General features: G+C 33.6%; 1 protein-coding gene across 1 annotated transcript in view; it reads right to left on the bottom strand.

The window, feature by feature from the left end:
• The window catches only part of RASA1 (RAS p21 protein activator 1), a 114,755-nt gene that overhangs the window by 48,601 nt on the left and 41,598 nt on the right, over window positions 1–24,556 (bottom strand). The window contains exons 2-6 of the mRNA XM_015536517.2: window positions 12,933–13,085; window positions 11,528–11,663; window positions 10,807–10,877; window positions 6,474–6,591; window positions 3,347–3,378 (exon numbers count right to left, since the gene is read on the bottom strand). Coding sequence (XP_015392003.2) covers window positions 3,347–3,378; window positions 6,474–6,591; window positions 10,807–10,877; window positions 11,528–11,663; window positions 12,933–13,085 — 510 coding nt within the window. The remainder of the gene's footprint in view (window positions 1–3,346; window positions 3,379–6,473; window positions 6,592–10,806; window positions 10,878–11,527; window positions 11,664–12,932; window positions 13,086–24,556) is intronic.

Here is a 24,556-nt window from a genome sequence, read left to right as displayed (position 1 = left end):
AAGTACACAACAACTGGAGCAATCCAGGCTTCCTTAAAAGGTAGTAAGGGTCCATACTGCATTCAAGTATAATCTAAATGGCCATTTCCTATAAATGCTAGAACAGGGTTTTTATATTCTGGGGGAGAGATGAGCAGATACCCTCAAAGGCTATTCCTATATTTTTATAGCAAGAATAAAGAAAAACAAGGGAATTCAAAGTGAGGAGCACCAAAAGGGGTTTAGAGAACAAATCGGCAATAATGATTTTGTGAAGTAGATCTGAGTTTCCTCATTCAGACATTTATTACCTATATGTAAAATGTACATATTTCAAACACATGGTTTACACCAATGATAGAAAGAGGAGTCCCTGTTCTTACCAAGTTCCCATTCCAATAAGAAAAAGTGACACAAATACTGTATAACTACAAAAACAATGTCAAAAATATAATAAAGTGCAGTGATAGAAATGCACAGAGGGCATTTTTGGAATAAAAGAGGAGGGCACCATCTCTATGGAACATGTGAGGGAGAAGATAAAGGAAGACTTCTTGGGAAGTGATAAGTGAGTTAAGTCATTAAGTAAGAATAGAAATTAACCAAACATAATGCAGTGGTATTCTGACCTAGAAAGTAGCTTAGACAAAGGTGAAAAACAGTTTTACACATTTGAAGATCGACAAGCTGGAGAGTAGAATATAAACATAAAAGAGGTATGACTAGTAAAGGACACAATAGTCAGATGAGAGGATCATTTCAGGCTCTGCTAAGGTAAAGATGACAGAGAATAAGGTAATGCTTTTAAGTGCAAAAGTGATGCAGTCAGATATGGGTTTTAGGAAGATTATGCTTGCTACTGGAAGAAAGGATTTAAAGAGACTGAAAGCATCAAAGAAAACCAACTTGGAGGTTACTGCTACATCAAGTCCTGTTAAGAAATGAGAAGAACAGACCTATAAATACAGAGAACCAACTGATGGTTGCCAGAGTGGAGGATGGGCAAAAGGAATAAAGAGGAGTGGGGGATACAGGCCTCTAGTTTGGAATGAGTAAGTCACAGGAACAAAAGGCATACCATAATGAATATAGTCAAGGATGCTGTAATAATGATGTATGGTGACAGATGGTAGCTACACCTGGGGGGCACAGGGCATCATGTACAGAATTGTTCAATCACTTTGTTGTACACCTGCAACTAATGTTAACACTGTGTGTCATCTATCGTCAATTAATTTTTTTAATTAAAAAAAAAAAAATAAAGAAAAGGGCCTGAACTAGAGTATGGTTGCTTAAGATTGAGAAGAAGACACACATTCAAGAAATATTCTAGGGGCGCCTGGGTGGCTCTGTCGGTTAAGCGTCTGACTTCAGCTCAGGTCATGATCTCGCAGTTTGTGAGTTTGAGCCCCGTGTCGGGCTCTGTGCTGACAGCTCAGAGCCTGGAGCCTGCTTTGGATTCTTTGTCTCCCCGTCCCTCAGTCCCTCCCCTGCTCATGCTCTGTCTCTCTCTGTCTCTCAATAATAAATGTTCAAAAAAAAAAAAAAAAGAAATATTTTAGAAAACAAAATTATCAGGACTTGATGTCTATATCATTGTTAAAAGGGAGCCAGAAAGAAACACAGTTCAAGTTACATTTGTTTAGTCTGAAAGAGCACTCATGGATGCTACTGAGGTTGCTTCACTGCCAGTCTCCACCTTAAGAAATTAGAGGGAGCTGAGAAATACATAAAATAAGTCAACAGCGCAATTTAGCTTACACTAAATACCAAATGAGTAGATAATTACAAAGTTCAGAGATGTACTAACTAAAAAACATTCCCAGCAAAAGTGGGATTTATACTTTATGCTGTGAGAAAACTGGATGAAGCTTTAAATATTTAGTGGCATGTGACCAACATTTTTTTCCTTTTCTTTTAAAAATATATCTATGGTATTATTTTAAATAGGGATAAAAATACAGATTTCAACTGTATCTTGAAAATCACGAAGATCTCACAACACTGGACTCCCGTTTTTGCACACATCAATTACAGCAGTCAACTTACTGCAGGGAAACATTACTAGTTTTTGGCTTCCCACTCTCTAATACAAAGAGAGAATGTTAACTGCCATGTATCACCATACTCTGTACTGTTGTTTGTACTGTAGGGAGCCAGTTCCATGTACCTTAATCTTCCTCAAAGAAGGAAAGTAAGAAAGATCAGCATTATTTTAACTTGGGAAAAATAAGAATATTTATACCTGACCCATTCCATTTGCTTACATTATCAGTATGCCTCCCCCAAACACTAATTAGAATTTGTAATTTGATACAGGTAGAGGGAAGACTTCACACAAATACAGTCAACAATGTACCATCTCACTCATGGAGGCTATTTTGCACCTACACAAACAAGGAAAATGGATTCAGAAAACATTTCATATGTTCTACTTAAAGGAAGCATCAGGAACTAAGCGAGGTTTACTGAAAGTGGAGAATTCAGCTTACTGTTTTTGTATTCTAATGGTTAGAAAAGAGAATAAGCAAACACTTGAGAGGCAACCTTTAAATTCCATTCATCAACACTGACAGGATGGTAAGGAAAAAAAGTGTTCCACTGAAAAGAGATCAAAAGATGAACAGTCTTAATTAAAATCATGAGTAAGACAGAATTGGGATTAAGAGTTAACGTCTTTAAAAGAAAATTTTTATGCAAAGTAAATGAGGGATGAGCAAAACACTAAAATAGATCTCCAAGGACAATAACAAAATCAGAGTAAATTTCCCATAGGAGGTTACTGTTAACAGCTAATAACTTCTGAAATACAAGAGATGACTGTGGCAAATATTAAGTACAGTAATACCTGGTCTTTGAATTAGCCCTTACAAGATACCTAAAATCAGCCTGAAAAGATTATGAAAAAAAAGGCCTTGTAGAATCTTAATAAATACGGTAAAGAGTCATGATCTTGCTGAAAAGTTCTCTCTCTCTCACACAAAACAAACTGAAAAAAACTGAAACATAAAATACCCAAAAGATGTGGTTACCAAAACAAGAAATGCTATAAATAAATCAGTAAGGAAACAAAAATATTATGAATCATGACATTCATGATGTTATTAATGTTGTTTATAGAAAAGCCTTTAGTTTGGTGATAGAAGAGTTCTATATAGTAAAAGCCACCATCGTTATTTAAAAATAAAACTACCCATAGATCCTAAAGAAAATTTTAACATACCAGTTCTCGAGCCAAATAAAAACCATTCTTAAGTCAGCCCCCAAAGTAGCAATTTTCTTTTAAAATAAATTTTGGCCTAAGTTTTTCAATTAGTAGGTTTACAACATAGTTTCTTTTTCCTTTTAAAAATTAACACAAACTCACATTTTGCCTTCATGTGGATCTTCTTCCCGGCCCTAAAGGATAAGATATTAAGACAGTATTTTATACAGTTTTAACTATTACATCTATTTTCATTAAAGTTAATAAAAATCATATCTTCAAACACATCTCTACCCTGTCCCTAATATTTACTTACACAAGAAAAGATGTATCGGTTCAAGAAATGTCTTTCTAAGACTCTCTCCCTTACTTGTTGTGGTTACTCTAATCCAGGCCCTTGTTCTCTCTTTTCTTCAATAGTTACCAAAGCCCAACTAGTTTAATTACCTCTGTGCCCTGTCTCACCCCACCATCTCACCACTCCAATCTGGATTCTTCAGTTTCAACTGCAACTTTGTCCTGCACTAAGGTACACCAAACAAAAAACAAACAAACAAACAAAATGTAAAAACCAAACCTTTAATACTGCTCTACTTCCTAAAAATTCCTTTTATAAAACCAAAATCCTTTATCATAGAACTCAGGTCTACATTTCCTGTCTTATACTACCAACTCTCTTAAGCTATCTATACCATGGTCACACATAACTACCTATTTGCTAATCCACATTCTCCTACCACCTAGCTTATTCTTTTTAACCTAGGATGTCTTTTTCACTCACTGTTTCCTACTTGTTTCCTACTATCTAGGTAGGATCTTCTTCAAATACTACCTCCTCAGTGAAACAATGAGTCCCTAGAACATAAATATAAACTTTTACTTTAAATCAAAAAGACATCCTTCTTTTATCATCTTTTTAACCTTACCTATTTGGCATTCCTATTATTTAAGATACACTGGTGTTATTTATTCATTCCGGTATAGTGGCTACATGCATCGTAACATCTTAACTATTCTTTAACACCTACCACCACCATAATCACTAGCACAATGCTGTTCATATAGGTTGCACTGAATATTTTTGAGGTGTACCTCTAGGACCCAGCAAAACTGGGTATCTGGCACCAAGTCTTCACTGAATAATGAAGGAAAGAGTAGAAAAATAGTCGATCTGTCCATGGATTTACTTCCCTCAATTTTTCCTCACTCATCAAATACCTACCCAAAGTAAAACCACACACTCACTGAATGCCTACTATATGCAAAGCAGTACGCTAAAAAACAAACAAAAAAAACCCCACAAAAACAAAATACATTATCATTGCCCAAAAGGAGTTCATCTCTATAGAACTGGTTTACACCATAAATTAATTTTATACAGTGTAGTAAAATACAGAATTAACAAGGTGCTATAAAAACATAGGAGAAAACAATTTAGACTAAGGCATAAAACCTCTGTGAAAAAAGGGGCAACATCTGGGCTGAATTGATAAAAATGAATCAAATTTTACAAGTCAGTGGTGTAGCAGGGCAAGAGTGTCAAGGAAGAGGAGAAAGTATAGGCAAAGAGATATTCATTCAACAAACATTTGCTGAATGTTTACTAATACGAGACACTATTCTGCTATGGGAATACATCACTGAATTAGAGACAAAAATCCTCACAGAGCTTACATTCTAGATTTAAGGCATAAAAGTATAAATGTGCTTGGGGAACAGTAATCAGAAGTTCAGGGTGGGAAAATCCTTAAATCCAACCACCAAAGTAATGTCTGAAATCTAGACAATCTCTAAATGGCTTTTCAACCTACAAGGAATCACTATGCTCCAATGAAGACCATTATGAAAACTTATTATACATATTGGTGTGAAACCTATTTATAATTCTAACTTGAAACTATTCCACTATTAATTCAAAGTATGACTATATTCCTTTTTAGCAGCCACATCACATTTTTTGTTCATACTGAGTTATTAAATTGTTTTTATTTTTTTCCTTTTATTGACATGAGGTCATGTCTCTTTATCTTAAATTGAGCTTTTTTTTTTTTTTTTTTTCTGTACTCTTTGGATAACTTACACTTATTCTTCTTAAAGTTTACCTAGTTGGATTTGACCCAGAATTCAAGAGCTAAAGAAAAGTTAAACTATACTATAAATCCTTCAAATAATCAGAAAATTGGGGGAAAGGGGGTTATAGCAAGGAGAAAAAAAAATCCAACATAAAAAATTTTAACTAAGAAATTTCATAAGTAAAACCAGTGAGATTCTTCAGTTTGAACACTTCTGGCCTATATGGAATAAATATCCCTTCCTACTGTAAAATTCCAAATAGTAACCTAGGAATTAGAAGTTCTAATGCCAGCTCCTCTATTAAGTAACTATGTGTATGGAATTTATCATACCATTTTCTCAACCTCCCTCCACTTTTTGTCAGTATGTTTTACTTTTACATATCAAGTTCTATTAGTCAAAAGAATAACAAAAACAAATATTCTCCCCTGCTGTCTTCCTGCAACAATAATCAAAGCACAGGTTTCAGAATATTACCAGGTTCATGACATATTTTAAAAACAGTAGCTCTGAAGGTTATGAAAGATAAAAGGAAACCATTCCATCACCCTAACCAAATCCAAAAAGGAAGGGTGAATTCCAAAACTGTAGTATTTTGGATATGATTCAGTGATACTGAGTAGTATCTCTGAAATGCAAATACTGTTTGAATGCAGACCTGCTATTAAGAAATGCACAATTATTTACAGTGATAAGATTTCTAATACTATATTATGTGGTGACAATGAAAATGGAAATACTGATAATGTAGAAACATGTGATAATGTATGTGTAATACAACTAAGCTTTTCCAAAGTTACTAGAAAGTTATACATGTATTTGGGAGATGAAGAATTTGAAAGCAAACATGGACAACTATTTGAATGAGATTTCCATGATCAGTTTGACATAATGTCACTTAAGAGAAAAACCACCAAGACGACAAAAAGAGATACAAATAAGCACAAATGTTAATGTTCTTTATTCTTAGAAACTCATAAAAACTTTCTGAAAATTGGCAGTTAAAGATTAAAACATGCTAGCCTAATTATGGTCTTTACAAAAAATAACATTTATTACAGTAAATACATTTTAATGAAATATTCCTTGTACTTAGGAATTAGGTTTCTCATTAAAAAAAAAAGTTTCACAACTAATTTCCATGATTATGGACAAGTTCCAAAAATGTACAAAACACTGACAATTCTGAGAGTGAGAAGAAAAGAACAAAACTTACCACCTCTTCCACTAAGTCTTCAACAATAAGGCCCTGTTCATCTGTTCTTAGATTTGTAACCCACATCCATCCATCTTCTAATTCATTATGAACAATAAACATATCTCCTTTTAGGAAACTGAAAGTGACAATTATGAAGTTATTAAAATTGAATTAAAGTTTTAAACAGGGAAAATTGACTAATCACGTAATACAAGAGATACTATGATATTGGAAAATGCAAGAAATTAAAGTCAAACACTCTGGATTTTTGTCCTGTTTCTGGCATCATCTAAATGTAAAACTTTGAAGCCACTTAACAATCTGACTCTTAATTTCATCACGTGTAAATGGTATCTGCACCACTGGATTATTATTACATTCAAATTGGAATGTTTGTAACCAATAATTATATATGCATTACAAGCTTTAAGGTGTAACTCCAAGAAAACTGACTTAAAAATTTAAGCTTCTGTGTAATTATCTTTCAGATATGGTTTAGATATAAAATCATAATATAGTTAATTCATTACACATAAACAAGACACAGTTACTTTGGAAAAACTTTATTTTGAATAAGCACCATTAGTCTAATCAGCATATGTTTATGAGAATTAATATTTTTCTCATAAAGAACGTTAAGATTTATTTAATTTACTTAGATACCTATGATACTACATAGCATTCTTTTTGTTTGAAAGTGGTAGTAAAGCATTTGAAAATGTATGAATGTTTTTTCTGTTACAAACTTCTGAGTAGAGGGAAACACACAAACTAGTTTCTTTTCCTTGGAATCTAGATGTTTGCAACCTCCACCAAATCACAGGAGGAGTAAGTTAGTTTTATACTGATGCCATCTATCAACATCAGTAATTCGCTTAAGTGTCCTTCTAAGCCTGAATGAATGCCTCTGAACATTTAAGGTTTCAAGACTGATTGGCTGCTACCATTAACCCTACATCTATATCCATGTCTGTCAAATATTTTTTTAAATCAATTTTCCTTTCAATCTTAATTTTCAGAAACCAAACTTCCATTAAGTAAATCTTTTCTCATACTTCTGAAAACCGTTTTTCTCCGGAATATCTCAAGCCTGTTTCTTATACAAATTCAAGAAAAGAAAACTTGTACACAATACTTTGGGTGATTGCTATATGAATGAGCATGACATACACTGCATTCTATCTTGACACTACAATCCTTGTTAACAGTGACCAATATTTCACTCACTGATGAGCAGCAGACAGCAGACATTACCTCTTAGCCAAATATGTTATTCCTTTCTAAAACCAACCTCCTAAACAACTACATTAAAAAAATAATAATTATGAGTAAAAAAAGGAATACATATGGACAAGAAGTAAAAGAGAAAGGAGAAGTGACAAGTTACATTTCTTGGTCAAAAGTAATCATAAGAGAATTTGTTTTTTTAATTTTGACTTTTGTTGTTGCTAGAACACTATCATGCAAAAATGAAAAAAAAATTAAAATAAAAAGCTTACTAGCACAAACAATACAATCACAAGATTCTTTATGTATTATTTTGCATTCTTCCTCAAAAAAGGTTAAAACGCCTTATTAAATCTCATTACTCTTCAGATGTTTTTACCTAAAAACAAAACAAAACAAAAAACTTCACAGATATATACAAATTTTAAAAGACTTAGGGGCACCTGGCTGGCTCAGTTGGTGGAGCATGCAACTCTTGATCTTGGGGTGCACATGCTAATTTTTGTTTAAATTTTCATCTTCCTAGATCGGTAGTTCTCAGTTTTTTTTTGTTTGTTTGTTTTCGTTTTTTTTAATTTTTTTTAATGCTTATTTATTTTTGAGACAGAGAGAGACAGAGCATGAACGGGGGAGGGTCAGAGAGAGGGAGACCCAGAATCAGAAGCAGCTCCAGGCTCTGAGCCGTCAGCCCAGAGCCCGACGCGGGGCTCGAACTCACAGACCGCGAGATCGTGACCTGAGTTGAAGTCGGACACTTAACCGACTGAGCCACCCAGGCGCCCCTGTAGTTCTCAGTTTTGAGGTTCTCTTAGGAGCCCTATATACTCTTAAAAACTGACAACCTAAAAGGCTTTTATTTATATAAGTTCTACCCATTTAGATTTATCATATTAGATTTAAAATATAAATGTTTTAAAGTATTTACTGATTCTTAAAAAAATACACCCCATTATATACAACATAAAGAATATGAAAATATTTTTAAAGTTTGTGACAGTATTATTTCACATTTTTGCAAATCTCAACATCTGTTTCAACTGAAAACTACTCGGTTCTCCTATTTCTACATTCAATCTGTTGTTTTATGTTTTTTTATCCGAAGTATATGAAGAAAAATCTGGCCTCACAAAAAATATGTAGTCATGAAAGGGGTATTTTAATAGCCTTTGAGATTGCATAATTATAGATATTCTATGATGTAACATCAAAAATTCAGCAAGTGGTACTCGAAGGTTAGTTGTAATGTGGACTCTAAAACTGCAGCAAGAACTTTCTGCATCCCATTCCAGTAAAATGTATTTGTGCATCTTGCACTCTGAATGGATCTTTACCCAGGCAGAATTCTTTAACAGCGTGCATTGTTCATTTAGAAAATATTGGTTCACTGAGCTATGTAGACCTTTCAGACATAAATACATTTTACACAATCAAAACATCACATTTTTTAATATCACCACCAATCTCATCAGAAAAATCATGAACTGTTTATATTTAGGAAGCTGTCAAACTCCAGATGGGAGATACAGGGTTTCTAAAATCCTCATTTTTTTATTCCAAGCTCAAATTTTCTCATTGGCAATAAATACTGCCAGTTATTTCCCCTGAAGTAACATAAAACACTCACTTTACCAAAAAAAACAAAAACAAAAAAAAAAGAAAGAAAAAAAAGAAAAGAAAAGAAAAGTCAAATCCTCTAGTCTGAATAACCATAGTTTGCCTGTCAGTCATTCTATTAAGTATATGTGGTATACACAAAAGCAGAAGCTACCTCAGCTCTCAACTCAATGCTCCACTCATGCAGCCAAGGCACTTTGTGCATACTTCCCATTTCATCACACCAGTTTTCATCACAGAGAAGATTAAAAAGATAGTCATCATACAGAATATTAAAAGGGTTGAGATTTAATAAAATACATTTTGTAGTTGCACCAAGAAAAACCTTAGAGGACACTGGTTGATACTTTTTACCTCTAAGTGTGTGGCAGTGAAGAACACCATACACTATGGTGCCCCTGCCTTAATCTGTCCTAAGGTCCTAATAGATTTACAGCTCTGCTCGTTGCTCTTGTACCATCGGTGTACATGTATGTCACAGTGGAAAGGGTATATTTTATCTTAGTCTTATTAAGAAAGCAGTTTGGTTCTTGTGAACCCTCTAAAGGGATCTCAAGGATCCTCGAAGTTACATGGATCACACTTTGAGCACTGCTGTTCTAGATGATTCACTGGGAATTTACAAGTTATCCAAACTTCCTGAATTTGTAGTTCACCATTGTTCTTCATTATTGTATACATTTCCTTCCTTCGTTTTCGTTCATTTGCTTTTCCCGCTTAGATCACAAATAAAGGTACGCCAATAAAAACTAAATGAGAAGTTATCTTGTGGACAATCATATAAAAATGGAATCCTTATTTTGAAATTCCAGATACTTGAGTCTTTTTTAAATTATCCTATTTTTAGAAATTTCACTATGCCCCAAAGTTATCGCTGTATTTTAAATGCTGCTGTTGATTTCAGTGAGAAGCTGTATACTCAGAATCAGTAAACATTTTGCCAGCAAGAAATAAATTTTCTATTGTAAAGTTAAATAGCTTACAGAAAGACACTGAATATTTGATAATTATCAAATTATATAACAAATCAGTTTATGTAAAAATAATAAAACAAATTATATATAAATCAAATTATATAAAAATAATTTTTAAAGATTATCACGTTCTGTAGTTCTATGCCACACTTAAACTATTCACCCATCATGTAAAATAGAAGTTTGGTCATCATTTAAGTACAAATTACAGTTAAGATATAAATGCCATGTAGTAATAAAAATTAAAGGAGAGTACAGAATATAACAATTATCCTTACTTTGTCAGAGATAGTCTAATAAAAGCTGAATTATTTCTGTCATCTTCACTGTGGCCACTCTGATCCAAATCCATATTCTGAACAAATAAGCCAAACACAAGAGTACAGGAACAATGAACTCAATATTAAAGGTACCTTCATCCTGCTACAATGCTATTTCCTCAAATTCCAAAACCTTCCTAGTCCAAGAGCAATGTTTTCCAAGTGTGTCAAATGCCTGTTTCAAATGCCTATAAATGAGAATACATTATAAAATACCTTATTTCATCAGTGTCTGGAACTTTTGTGTAAGGTAGAATGGCTCGAACACGCCTTCTATCTTCTACTGGCTAGAAATCATAAAAAAAAAAAAAAAAAAAAAAAAAGATTTACAATAGATAATCTCTTCATGTCAAAGTCAAATCAGGTTATGTCCACATAAAGTTAAAACCAACAAAAATCCACATTATGAACACCACAGGATCAGTCAAACTATTTTTTACTCAGGCTATAAATACCTAAAGCCTAGAAATGCTGGTCTTGTTTCTGTTGCTGCTTTTTTACAAATTCTTTTAACTGTATAACCAATGTTTGTATCAAGTAATAGGAGTAACCATTTAATTTTAAATGAACTACGCAGAAAATATAAATTAACCTTTTTCTAATGAAGTAGAAGGCATTTCAGAATCTTACAGCAACTTCAGGATTAGCCCTATACGATCAGTGATTCCTCCTCATCCCTTTAAAAATATTTGTTAAGCTATCACCATACAGTATTATAAAAAAAAAAAAAAAATTTAGAAATGTAAAGACAAAATTACAGAAAAATTATTTTATTTTTTTAAAGAAGGTGGCAGTTTTGCTAATACGACAGAATTAAAATTCAATATGGTATTTCTTGAATTATAATAAACACCATAAAAAACTGAACAAGAGCTAACCTCATTAGTAAAGTGAAGTAATAAATTTTTGAAAAATATTTTATTCAAGTTTTACTTGCCTCTGGTGGTGCAACTGGATAAAGCAATTTTTCTCCTTTAAGCAAACAGGAAACATGACTGTAATAACCTATTAGGTCTGACAGTGAAGAAAAACGTCTTCCACCAATGTAGTAATCGCCACACATAGCAATAATCCTATTTGTACAGGAAAAAAAAAAAATACAGTATAAAAAAATCTTTAGAGCCAATGTGGAGACCAATTTCTAAATTTAGAAATGCTAAATCTCTAATTCTCATACTCTTTTATCTACATCCTGTTTTAAAGTATCACTTATTCATATTTTCACCAATGCAAATTTACTTGAGGTTATTTCTTCTAAAAACATATATGTATATACTTGATACAAAATATTTATCTGACTTATAAACCCATTACATAATTTACTGCAATAAATATAAATCTAACTATAGATACCTCTGCTCACCTTTTATATTTAAGACTGAATAGCAATTTTAATAAGTTTTCTCTGGCTAAAAGTAGCTTTATATACTCTTCAAGTGTTTATAGAGAACTATTTACATTTATTTATAGAGAATTATTATAATAATTTCACATTCTATGTGTGGTATAAAGTACTTTGAAAACTCATTTTAAAATCTAAAAATTGGGGCGCCTGGGTGGCTCACTCAGTCAATATGTGAGATCAAGCCTAGAGTTGGACTGTGCACTAACAGCCCAGAGCCTGCTTGGGATTCTCTCTCTACTCCTCTCTCTCTCACTCTCTCTCTCTCTCTGTTCTTCCCCTGTTCATGCTGTCACTGTCTCTCATAAATAAACTTAAAAATAAATAAATAAATAAATAAATAAATAAATAAATAAATAAATAAAATCTAAAAGTCAAGGGTATACAACCATTTTATCAGTTAATGGTATAGGCACTATATGACTTTTTTCCCAATGTCTGCCATAAAAATAAAATTAAAGACAATATAGGTACATATATTTATACAGACTTTGATATCTGTGCTTAAAAATCTGTATACCTTTAACTGACATGAATGATTACAAAGAATTTCAGAACAATGAAGTAAAATAAATTAAAGGGCACACACCTTGACTCTTTAAATACTGTTTCCTCAATGTGGTTACTCTGTATTTAAAAATATATTGTTCTTTATTTCTGCTTTACCAAAGTTTCTTTATAATTCTTTATACTTTAAAAGTGATAATTATATTTGAGATTAGCATAGTAATGCCCAGTAATCTGTTTTTAAACAAAAAATGCAAGCATTCAATAATATCTACTCTATAATCATCCGTTTCAATCACTTAACTGAAAACAAATCACTTTCCCATCATTTAAATATTGCCAAATCATTCACTTTTATTAAAGCAAGTATATTTAAGAACACTACAGAAAAATCACTGTATTATACAGTCTCCCAAGAGAAATAAAGACTTACCTAAAATGGTTGACAACGTTTGTGTGGCTAAGGAATGAAAGTACAAAGGAGCCTGGCCTCCGATCACTCTCTCTTATAAGGTAGCTGCCGGACTTCCCTGCCTGCCTGAGGCGCTCTTCTGCTATAGTTCTGTCAAGTTTTCCATGATACCACCTAAGAGGAAAAAGGTGAGATTAGATTACAAATAGCAATCAGAACATTATTATTGGTAGTTGAAAAACATACTACTAGAGGTTTTAAATACCTACATGTAACTTAAACATTTACTTTTTACTATGAACCGGTTATTCCAATTTTAACTCCATTATTAACTTTCTGTCTCTCAAAAAAGTTCATTTATTCAGTTTTTAATTTGTTCTATAAGCTCAGGACTAATCATCTCACATACGAATCGCTTCCATTTCTGCCCATCTCTCTACCTCCAGGATTGTCTACCTGGTCAAGATACAAACACTTATTACAATCAAATCTTAATTCAGAAAAATAAGAGTAAGATAGACAAATGGTAACAACTAATTTACTACCTCTCTATATACTGAGGAACCAAGATTTGATATAACAAGGCACACAGATCCAGTAAGAAAATAAAACTTTATTCCCTTTATGTCTGTGCCGTACAACAGGAAAACAGAATGATACTATCTAAAGACTACTACTCTAATTCCCCATTTCAACATGAAGCTGATTATTCCCCTTGTTCTTAAGATCATCTACTCCATAACCACACATCTGATCTTAATTCCTCAAATTTATTCAACAAACATGTGGAAAATAAATAACACCACTGTTCCTTTAACTTTCCTACTCTCAATTTAAATATATTCTACCTAACTATATTACCAGATAATCTAAACAAATGACTGTAGCATCATCCATGCTACCAATTTATGCCTATAAAAAAGTCTCATGGACTGATATAAACAGAAGAATACTTAGAAACATACTGGAATTTTCACATGGCCATGGTACAACCTTCGTACTTGTAATCTTATCTTGGACACTCAGAGGAAGACAATAAAACATTCACATCCCAGTGATACATTTAATATCTGGCCGTAAGTCAACAGTCAAAACTATTATAGTCCTAGGACTGCTTTTGTAAACTTGCTATAATGAAAACTTACTGTTCTTGACTCATTAGTTTATATGAAAAAAAAAAAAAATTCTCAAAAGAATTTTCAGTTTTCTTCTAAAAACCAACCCATTTAATTGAAGTCTGTACATAAAATTAAAATAAAGCAATGATAAAAATCATGGAGCTTCATTTTAACCTATTAGGAAAAAAAGCTGCTAGTTTAGAGGAGAAGGGAAAGACCAATCAACACTGCATTCTTCTATAATTCTAATCTTCTTTATCTTAGAGGCTATCAATAAGTAAATTTAACTTTCAGCTTTTTTTTTTTTTTAATCTAAAAAGTTTAGACTATTGATGATTAAATGTTCCCTGAGGAGTTAAAATTTAACCATACATGATCAGGACAAAATTTATGTAGAAATTTATTTAGTTGTGAAAATACATGTAACATGTCCTTAGAATATGAAACTGGTACATTACCTAAAGCAGTGTAGCTATACCACAGAGCAGATTTATTCACTGAACAGACAAAAATTAAAAACAATTTTAAGGAAAATCCCTCTTTTATGTGTGTTACATTTGTGAAATTTCTCTTATGTTTTACCCAAAATATCAAGATTAAAAAGCTGTATTTAATCTTTCATCTTTGAACCCACCATGGGATGATACACAAGGCCATGAGGTGTCACACAATTACTAATTTATAATAAATACTTGAATAAAATCCTTTACTGATATATAAAAGATATATATGTTATCTTTAGTTTTTACCTCTATGCTGTCAGATTCTGGAATTAACACAGGTATTCAGTTTAAGACAGACATTACTCTAAATAAATAGCTTTGTTTCTTGAATATTACTAATTCCCTTTATGCCAAAAGCTCATTAAGCTTCAAATACATGATGTAAAACATGTATTTTTTTTTATTTTTATTTGTAAATGAATAAACAAAATGGGTGAAGAAGAGTGGGAGAGACAGACTTCCATTTATGGAATGAGTCACAGGAACAAAAATCACAGCATAACAGTCAATGATACTGTAATAGCAATGTATGATGACAGATGGTACCTACATTTGTAGTGAACATAGCATAATACATAAACTTGTCAAATCACTATGTTGTACACCTGAAAGTAATACAACATTGTGTGTCAACTATAGTAAAAAAAAACACCTGTCAATTATTGATTATGATTACAAATTAGGTTATCCAGTAATAGGCTGGATGAGCACACATGTAGTTGAGTCTGATCCTTTTTTAAAAGTTTTGAAATTCCACTGTTAAAAATCTCTGGCTGTTCTACAAAAAAAAAAAAAAAAAAAAAAAAGAATTATCTTAATCAAAACTTAGACTTTCTTGAATTATCTTTATTATTTATTTCAAATTATCAAGGTGTATCATAACAATATTTTAAATATATCTGCACAACAATTTTAAAGCTACTATTGAAGCATAAAAACGACTTTAATTAAACTGTAAAAACCTGGAAGTCAAAAAAAATCAGTATCATACTAGGTAAAATAATAATTGTATTATAATTGCAGATAGCATCATGACATGTAGCTAAAACAAATATTTTATAAGTAGATCACAAATCCAGCGTGATAGGATTTGACTGAAATACTTCACAGAGTTATAGGACCTAAATTACTATATCTAATGAGCAGTAGTCCTTGGGTCTTTAAAACAGTGTCTTTCAACCCCTTTTGAACCCAGGACCTTTTTGATAAACATAAAAATTTCACCTATCAGGAGATTCAGAATACTTAGGTTGGCAATTTCTCACAGAGGATCATTTCAGATTCTATTTAACCCCAGGAGAAAAAAAAAATGCTGAAAATACTTTAACTTTCTGAAATTTGTAGTAAAATTCATTTTATATAAAAAATAATGTGGAATATGGCTTCTCAAAACACACCCCCATACCAAAGATATGACACTCTCCTACAGGAGATATGTCCCTAGTAGACATTAGTTTAAGATTCAATTTAACAAAAATGCTACACTTCCTAACTGTACACATAGTTACAGTAACATTACAAGGAAATGAAAAAATCTCTTTAATCATCCCCACTATTCATTTACAATCAAAGTCTTGTACCTTGTTAAGAGTAGTTTTGCTGGTTGGTGACTGTTTTCAAAGAAGTTAAAAAAAAAACACCAAATACAAGAAATGCAACTGAGGCTAGAGTATCTCGAACACCTAAGTATTAACTGGTGTTGTATTGGATATGAGGATATTCTTTCTGAGTGTAACAGGAAATTACCAAGTATCTATGGGTGGCATTATCTAAGGTAAATTTATTACTGTGCTTATTACATTTATGGCAATTTTTACTCAGAGAATGTACGTGGCACAGAGTAATATTAATTTTAAAAGCATTTGTTAAATAAAGGAAGAAGTGTCAAATCATAAACCATAATGTTGGAAAAAATGTGACGAAAATTTCTTCTTTATTGTCCATAATAAGAAAGTTCTGATCTTTGAGGATTGCTAACTAGGTCTAAAAAGAATATGAAAATAATTTAGTAGGACAGAGCTGAAAGAAGGATGGCTACACTGACGTTTCCTAAACGTCTTCAAAAGAGATGAAACCAAGTGGTGAGATGAAGACTTACCAGAAACATCCATGACTAGGGTCAAGTCCAGCCTCTCCATTTTGCACCCCTTTACCATCATTTGTGAAATATGGAAAACAATCTCCATCTCAACCTTAGAATAAATTAAGTATTTGTCCTAAATTCCTCTAAAAATGAAAAACTGCTACACAGGCTATAATTGCATAATGATTAAATAAAGACTGGAGCCATGGTGCTTCTGTTTGAATAGAACCTTTGACACCTGGCTGTACAAATATGGGCAAATGACTTAATTTCTGAGCCTCAGTTTTCTCCTCTATAAAAGGCATATAATAACAGTATCTACTTCATAGGAGGTTGGCTTGATATTATTGTTAAATGAATTAATACATATAAAACTATATATACATGTAAAAACAAGATTAATACAAATTTCATCAATGAAAATCTCAAATTTTAAGACTGTGGCATAATGGATGATTAGTCTGTAGATAACCTAAGCCCCAATTACCTTCCTATTTTCCAGTTTTGTTCACCTTCCAGCTAATTTTGGGTAGAGAAAAGAAGAAACCAATCTTTGTTTCTGCTAAAGTATCATCTTTAAGAGGAAATTTCTTTCCCCAAAATTCCTTTTCTGAACCATATACATTAAGTGGGACTGGAGGTGCCATTGTATTCATAAACTAGAAATTCTTCCATTTCTCCTGGAAACTCTGGAACAGCCTCAGATAGCTCCATTCTTTCTCAAGTGGATCTATTCTTTGGAGGGATGACAAAGCCAGTATGCATTTGATACTATGACTTAAATTTCCCTATTAATATAGCACTTTAATAGTAAAATATCTAATGTTCTCCTATTTAAAAGTAAATTACCCCTCTCTCTCTTTTTTTTAAGGACGTAGGGAAAACAGGAAATTTAAAAAGTAAATATTTTTTTCTCAGCTAGCTTTGCAATTTTTTTGTTAAGAATCTATTCTTTTTCCCAAGTTTTTATTTAAATTCCAGTGAGTTAACATATAGTGTAGTTTTTGTTTCAGGAGTAGAACTTAATGATTCATCAGTTACACATAACACCCAGTGCTCATCACCACAAATGCCCTCCTTAATGCCCATCACCCATTTAACCCATTCCCCCGCCCCTCCCCGCCACCTCCCCTCTGGCAATCATCAGTTTGTTCTCTATAGTTAAGAGTCTGTCTGTTGGTTTGATCTCTTCCCCCACCCCCATCCCCTGCCCTATGTTCATTTGTTTTGTTTCCTTTTTTTTTTTTTTTTAATGTTTATTTTTGAGAGAGAGAGAGACAAAGCACAAGCAGGGAGGGACAGAGAGAGAGGCAGACACAGAATCCAAAGCAGGCTCCAGGCTCTGAGCTGTCAGCACAGAGCCCAAAGAGGGGCTCAAACTCACAAGCCATGAGATCATGACCTGGGCTGAAGTCAGACACTTAACTGACTGAGCTGCCCAGGTGCCCTGTTTGTTTCATTTCTTAAAGTTGAGAAATGAACAGGCAGATACAGAGTCCCTTGATATCCTTTTATTAGAAACTACATAATCAGTTTATCCAAAATATCTAACACCCAAGATGACACTATATGTTTAAAAAGTCAACCATAAAAGAGACAAGTTGGACAAGCTGCAGGAATTACTTTACCTTCCAATTTGGAATGACATCAATTATTTTTATAGACTCACGTTGTACACTGGAGGAGGACTTTTGAGGGGTCTTACAGGGGCCTTTGTGCTCTTTAGTTGGTCTCTCCTGACCAGGAAAAATAATACAATTTTCCTATGCAACGAGAAAACCAGCTGGTCTGAATATGGACACTTCATTCAAACTATACAGTTACTTAAAACTAACTTGACAAGCCTAAATGGAAACTGTTTTACTACTAGAAAACAATTAAATAGTGTCACCATCAACAGACTTCCTTCTTCTAAAAAGGAAACTAAACTGAAGTTCCCAGATCACTTTTACTTTCCACTATGCTCTTCCTCTTAATTATATCACTGACAGGCACCAAGTTCTTACAGAGAAATATGTATGCAGATATCCAATTGCCAAGAAATCTCTTCTGTCACCTACATCACTTGGGATTCTGTGTGCCTGATCATACCACAAACTCCTAAAGTTTTTCTGTAATTCTCAAAGATGCTAATCAGATTTTCTTATACATGTTTTGTCCTTCCTAAAATTAAATCAGTTATTTCAAGATGGTAAGATACTAACAAAAAATTTAATAAAACTTATATACATCTCCTAAAGCCCTCATATTTCCTTTCAACAGAATTCTTATAGTCACCAAGTCTGAGCTGATGAAGGAAAAGAAACCTACTTTTTAAAGTGAATGAGAAAGTAATTATGCTTTATACCAAGTGACTTTATTTGGTCTCTTTTTTCATATCACTATGCAGAGAGAGTAAAATTTGGTCATGAGTAAATTCATTTGAACAACCACTAGACGTAACAGGTTTAGTATACCTGCCCAGACTAAAGGTATCACTTAAACTTGAGGGAAAATGTTTATGTATATGTTAGGTATATGTAATGTTTATCCTTATGTGCTAGGTATCTTGAGTATATTTGTGTTCAGGCAAATAACATGTGTGGGTGTATTTAGTTATATACCTCAAGCCAAATTAGCTCAAACCAAGGGCAGAAATTCTATTTCATTTTGCTCCAAGTACATACTTACAGGGTAAAAAGAGTTTTAATTCTTGGAACTATTTCTAAAGAAAAGCACTACCATGTGATCTACTCATCCAAAAATTCAGTCTGCTGAACAACTAACATATGAAAGGTGGGTATCAACATAATGCTTACATAGACAAAAGTGTATATATTAAAAGGCACTCAATCAAGATAGCCTCATTCTCATTACCCTTAACTCCCATCACCGTAGATAACAGACAATGAAGAGTAGAAAAAGCCACACTGTCTCTAAAAATGTTCTGAACTAATCAAACATGTTTTAAGAGAGAGAGGAGAGGAGAGGGCAGGGGAGGGGAGGGGAGGGGAGGGGAGGGGAGAGAAGGGGAGAGGAGAGGAGAGGAGAGGAGAGGAGAGGAGAGGAGAGGAGAGGAGAGGAGAGGAGAGGAGAGGAGAGGAGAAAAAAGAAAGACAAGGAAAGGAGGAAGAAAACAAACATAAAAAGCACAATACCTAATACCTACTAGTAGGAGGCTAACATCAATTCCTGCCTCCAAGCTCAATCAGTTATATCTATGTAATTTCATGCCTCAAAAACTCTCAATTCTTGCAGCTGAGTTTTTCTTAGAACCTTAACAACTATAGGGTCATAATGGTAGGAAAACAGGGCAAGGAAATAACTTGTGGCCCCCTGGTCCAATACCTTGAGGCAACATAGTTGTAAACCACCTTAAAGCAATCCTTTATGTAAAAGGAAACATTGTTTCTCCAATTTTCACAATGTTCAGTCTAAAACTTTGAAGGTAATGATGATTCAGTGGCTACCTATTGCAACTAAAACATTTCTTAACCTTTAAGATATATCTTTAAAATACTGAATCTGAAGGTTAAAAGCAAACTTTAGTCTAACATTGCCTTCTCCATCTCCAACAAACTACGGCCAAGCATTGTGCTACATGGGAGAACACCACCGAACACCATGACAGAGAAATTTATGATCTTGTGGAGAATATAGACAAACCAAGCAACTGATATCTGGTCCAGTAAGTACTAGAATATGTGGGCACGGAGTAAAACATCAGTGTTAGGATTTTAGTATACACTTCCGGAAAAAAAAAAACAAAAAAAAAACTGATGGTCAAATGGAAACTTAAAAGATGAGTAGCAACTGATTCAGAAAAAGCAAGAGACTGAGAAGGTGACAAAGATGTCACAGGCAGAGGGAAAAGTACAGGCCAAAAATGGTTATATAGAGATATAAAAACAGGAGAATACTTCAAACTTTCAAAATATTCCTTACAAATCTAATTCTTATCAGAAAAAAAAATGGAAATAAATATATGCTTTCAAATTAGACTAGACTTAAACCTTACTTGCTGAACGTCTTTCAGTTCCTCAAACAGAAATGTATCTCAAAGAACATTTTAAAAGTTCAAGATTTCCTAAAATTTATTCTCTAATCTGGTGCCAGGGCACCTGGGTGGCTCAGTCAGTTAAGTGTCCAACTCTTGATCTCAGCTCAGGTCATGATCTCATGGTTGGTGAAACTACTAACAACAGCACAGAGCCTGCATGGGATTCTCTCTCCCTCTCTCTCTGCCCCTCCCTGTTCTCTCTCTCTTTCTAAATATAAATAAATAACCTTAAAAAAATCTTTATAATCTGGTCCCAGCAATAACCCTATGGGGGGCATTATACCATTATACCACAGCTCAAACCCCTATCTCCCAACCAAATTACGTTTATTCACTCAAGCATTTTTTTAAAGCACCTACTACATTGTAAGCACCTCTCTCTCTGCACTTTCTCAAGTTTTTCCTATGTAACTTTAAAAAAAAAAAAAAAAAAAAAAAGGGGGTGGAAAGATTATGTAGCCAAAGGTCATTCCAGAAGCACTTCCCATGAATTTTTTTTCCCTCAGAATTTTCTATTCTTTATTTGTTCTTACTCATGGAAATATCAGTCCTTCCGTGCCAGCTCAAACTGTAACTACTATGAGAATGATTCCCAAATTCTTCTCACTAAAGCTCGTTTTCTTCCTAAGCATCAGGCCTAACAAGTACCTAAAATCTTCAACATAAGGTCAATACAGCCAAACCTAAAAAATTAGCAATAACCCTTACCAACACATATGCACAAACACACACACACCTCTTCCTCTTGCTTCTCTATACTGTTAATGGCACCAGCATCCTTCCTAACATTCAGACTCAAAACTTCAAAACCAACTTTGATTCCTTCCTATCACTCTAGCCATAAAACTAGTGCCAATCTGTAGATCACATCAACATCACTGGAGTTGCAATATACAAATTATTCTCCAGTTTTCCATTCCCTCCTCGAATACTCCAAGCCCTCTTTTCTTCTCACACTGTTCTTCCTACAACTGTGGGAAGATCCATCTTCCTGGTAGGCTCTTCCTAAACCATAGGCTTAATCATTTTACTCTAATAACTTAGAAGTCTACAAATGGCTATCCATTAGCAAATGAGGGACAAACTATTCAACATGGCATTCAAAGGCCACCACAAAAGGCTCCAGTCTATCTTTGAGAGAGAGATACAGAATTTAGAGAAAGTCAAAAAAGAAAAAGAGGTTTAAGTTTTGAAGTATGTTCATCATTATCAAACTTAACATTTGTCTATTGCTTATCTAGAAATGAGAATTAGCTATCCGTTGACTTTTAAAAAGCTATTTTTTTCCACTCTGGTATCTTACATTTCTTCAAGTTCATTATGAAACCAAAAGGCCCTCAACAGCATAACCATAGTAACTATCTAAAGAAAGAACTGTTTTCCAGGTACCATGGCCAGAGCAATGATACATACCTTAGAGGGCGTTTGTTAAAGGCAGGAGAGCAAGGCACAAGCTAATAATTATTCCTCATACTGGTTTTAAATTTATACCCTTTTAGCTTGTCTCTTCAAATAAATAGATCTGGTCTCAAGGCATTCTTGCACAAAGAAATTAAACATTAATAGCTCTCTGAAATCTATCCACAAAATGTCAGTTTAAAATGTATTAGCAGGACACCTGGATGGCTCAGTCAGTTGAGCAACCAATTTCGGATCAGGTCATGATCTCGAGGTTCACAGGTTCCGACCCATGTCAGATTCTGGACTGACGTATCAGAGTCTGTAGGCTGCTTCGTATTCTGTGTCTCCCTCTCTCTCTCTGCCCCTCCCCCGCGCTCGCTAGCATTCTCTCTCTCTCTCTCTCTCTCTCTCTCTCTCTCTCTCTCAAAAATAAACATTAAAAAAGGTTTTAGTAAAAAAAAATAAAATAAAATATATTACTTTGATAGATTTGAATGTCTACTATCCCAATTTTTGCTAAGTTTCAATGAATTACAAATAAATTACAAATAAATTATCTAAGAAGCTACAGATAATTTTGATTAAAATTCTGTATTTACATTAACAGAAATCAAAGGATCAACCTATTGACTTATTAAAATTAGGGGTTTGGGGGAGCACATGAATGGTTCAGTAGGTTGAACATCCAACTCCGGCTCAGGTCATGATCTCATGCTCATGGGTTCAAGCCCTGCATTGGACTCTGCTGACAGCTCAGAGCCTGGAGCCTGCTTTGGATTCTGTGTATCCTTCTCTCTCTGCCCCTCCCCTGCTCACACTTGTCTCTCTGTCTCTCAAAAAATAAGATAAACCATTAAAAAAAATTAGGTTTCCCCACCCCCCAGAGTGTATTTTATTTTGCATCAACACTGTTTCTCAAGCAAAACAAATAACCATAATTGCTGGTAAGTATTTAATTTGCTTCAGTACTCCTATATGAAAACTATGGAAAACAAGACTGTTTTTCTCAAGTTGTTTCTCACTTAATAATACATAAGGTACTATTTAATAGTACATAACATGTAATAATACCAGAAACAATTGTTCAATCCTTGGTCATATCAAGCATTCTAACATTAGATATCAAACAGTACTCTATACAGTTGGCTCTGAATAATCAGGGGTTAGGTGTACCAACCCCACACAATGGAAAATCTGCATATAACTTTTGACCCTCCCAATATTTAACTACTAATAGTTTACTTTTCAAGCCTTACTGATAACACAGCCAATTAAACAATATTTTGTATGTTGTGTGTATTCTATATTGTGTTCTTATAATAAAAAATGTTATTCAGAAAATCCTAGGGAAGAGAAAAAAACATTTACAGTACTATATGCTGTATTTATTGAAAAATTCCACATGTACATTAATCTATGGAGCTCAAACATGTGTTGTTCAAGGGTCAACCAGAAAGTAAGTATACTTCTCTGAAAGTATGTTCTCTGAATATCCCTGAAGATAGCATACTTCATTGAAAACACTACATTTTTTAAAGGAAGCTTTTGCCTGTTAGCCATTAGTAAGAGATGCAACATGATTCTGTACTTATTTATGAACATGGTGTTCCAGCACCTGGGCCCCCCAAACACCTTTACTCTGAATTCTCACAATATCTGTTATCTACCCAACTTACTGAAACTCAAAGATGCTGATTTGGAAGTTGCCTGTTCAGCAGCCATCCCATTCGGGGAAAAGACTCCCACGCCCTCTTTGGGAGGTCTTTTAACATCATGGTTTCTGGAGAAGCTTTCATTTAATTTGAAGGACATTCCAAGGTGAGTAACTGAACCAAAAAGAATCAAACTCTATGTTCAAATATTCTGTTCACACTGGAACTGAAAAAGAGTCGGTTCTCTGATAGCATAAACTATAGGATGCATGGTCAAAAAAAAAAAAAAAAAAAAAAGGATTTGTGTGTGTTTGCTAAATTTCCCACCACTTGGAAGAGTGAGTTGACAGGGCAAAACAGAGGGAAATGTAGAGTCAGGATTGCATTCAAATCCCTGATTCCAGTTCTGAGATCCCAGAAACAAGCCTACTCTTCCCTTTGTTTGTCTGTTCATCTCATCCTTTTATTACCTCTAGACCAGCTTTTTGATCTCTAGATTCTTTCACATTTTTAAAAAAACTACTGGACCCAAACAAAATTTGTTTATGTGTGTTATATATACATCAATATTAGTTGTATTAGAAATGAAACTGAGAACATTATCTGAATACTCATACATGTTTCTACATTTAATTAGTGTCTGCTATTGCTGTGGTTCATAGTATATGCAGACCGTTACTTAATGAGGTTACTTACAAGTTAGACGAATATAGTATCTAACCATGCCTATCAAGTGTTCTATACTCCACTCCATTAAAATCCATTGCTCTATCATTTACTCGTGAATATTTTGCAGCATCATGTAACAGTCACTTGCAATATTAGTTCACCGAGCTATGACAGTCTTCC

Source organism: Panthera tigris, chromosome A1, assembly GCF_018350195.1.
Source record: "Panthera tigris isolate Pti1 chromosome A1, P.tigris_Pti1_mat1.1, whole genome shotgun sequence".
Classification (NCBI taxonomy): domain Eukaryota; kingdom Metazoa; phylum Chordata; class Mammalia; order Carnivora; family Felidae; genus Panthera; species Panthera tigris.
This window is presented reverse-complemented; position numbering and strand designations above follow the sequence as displayed.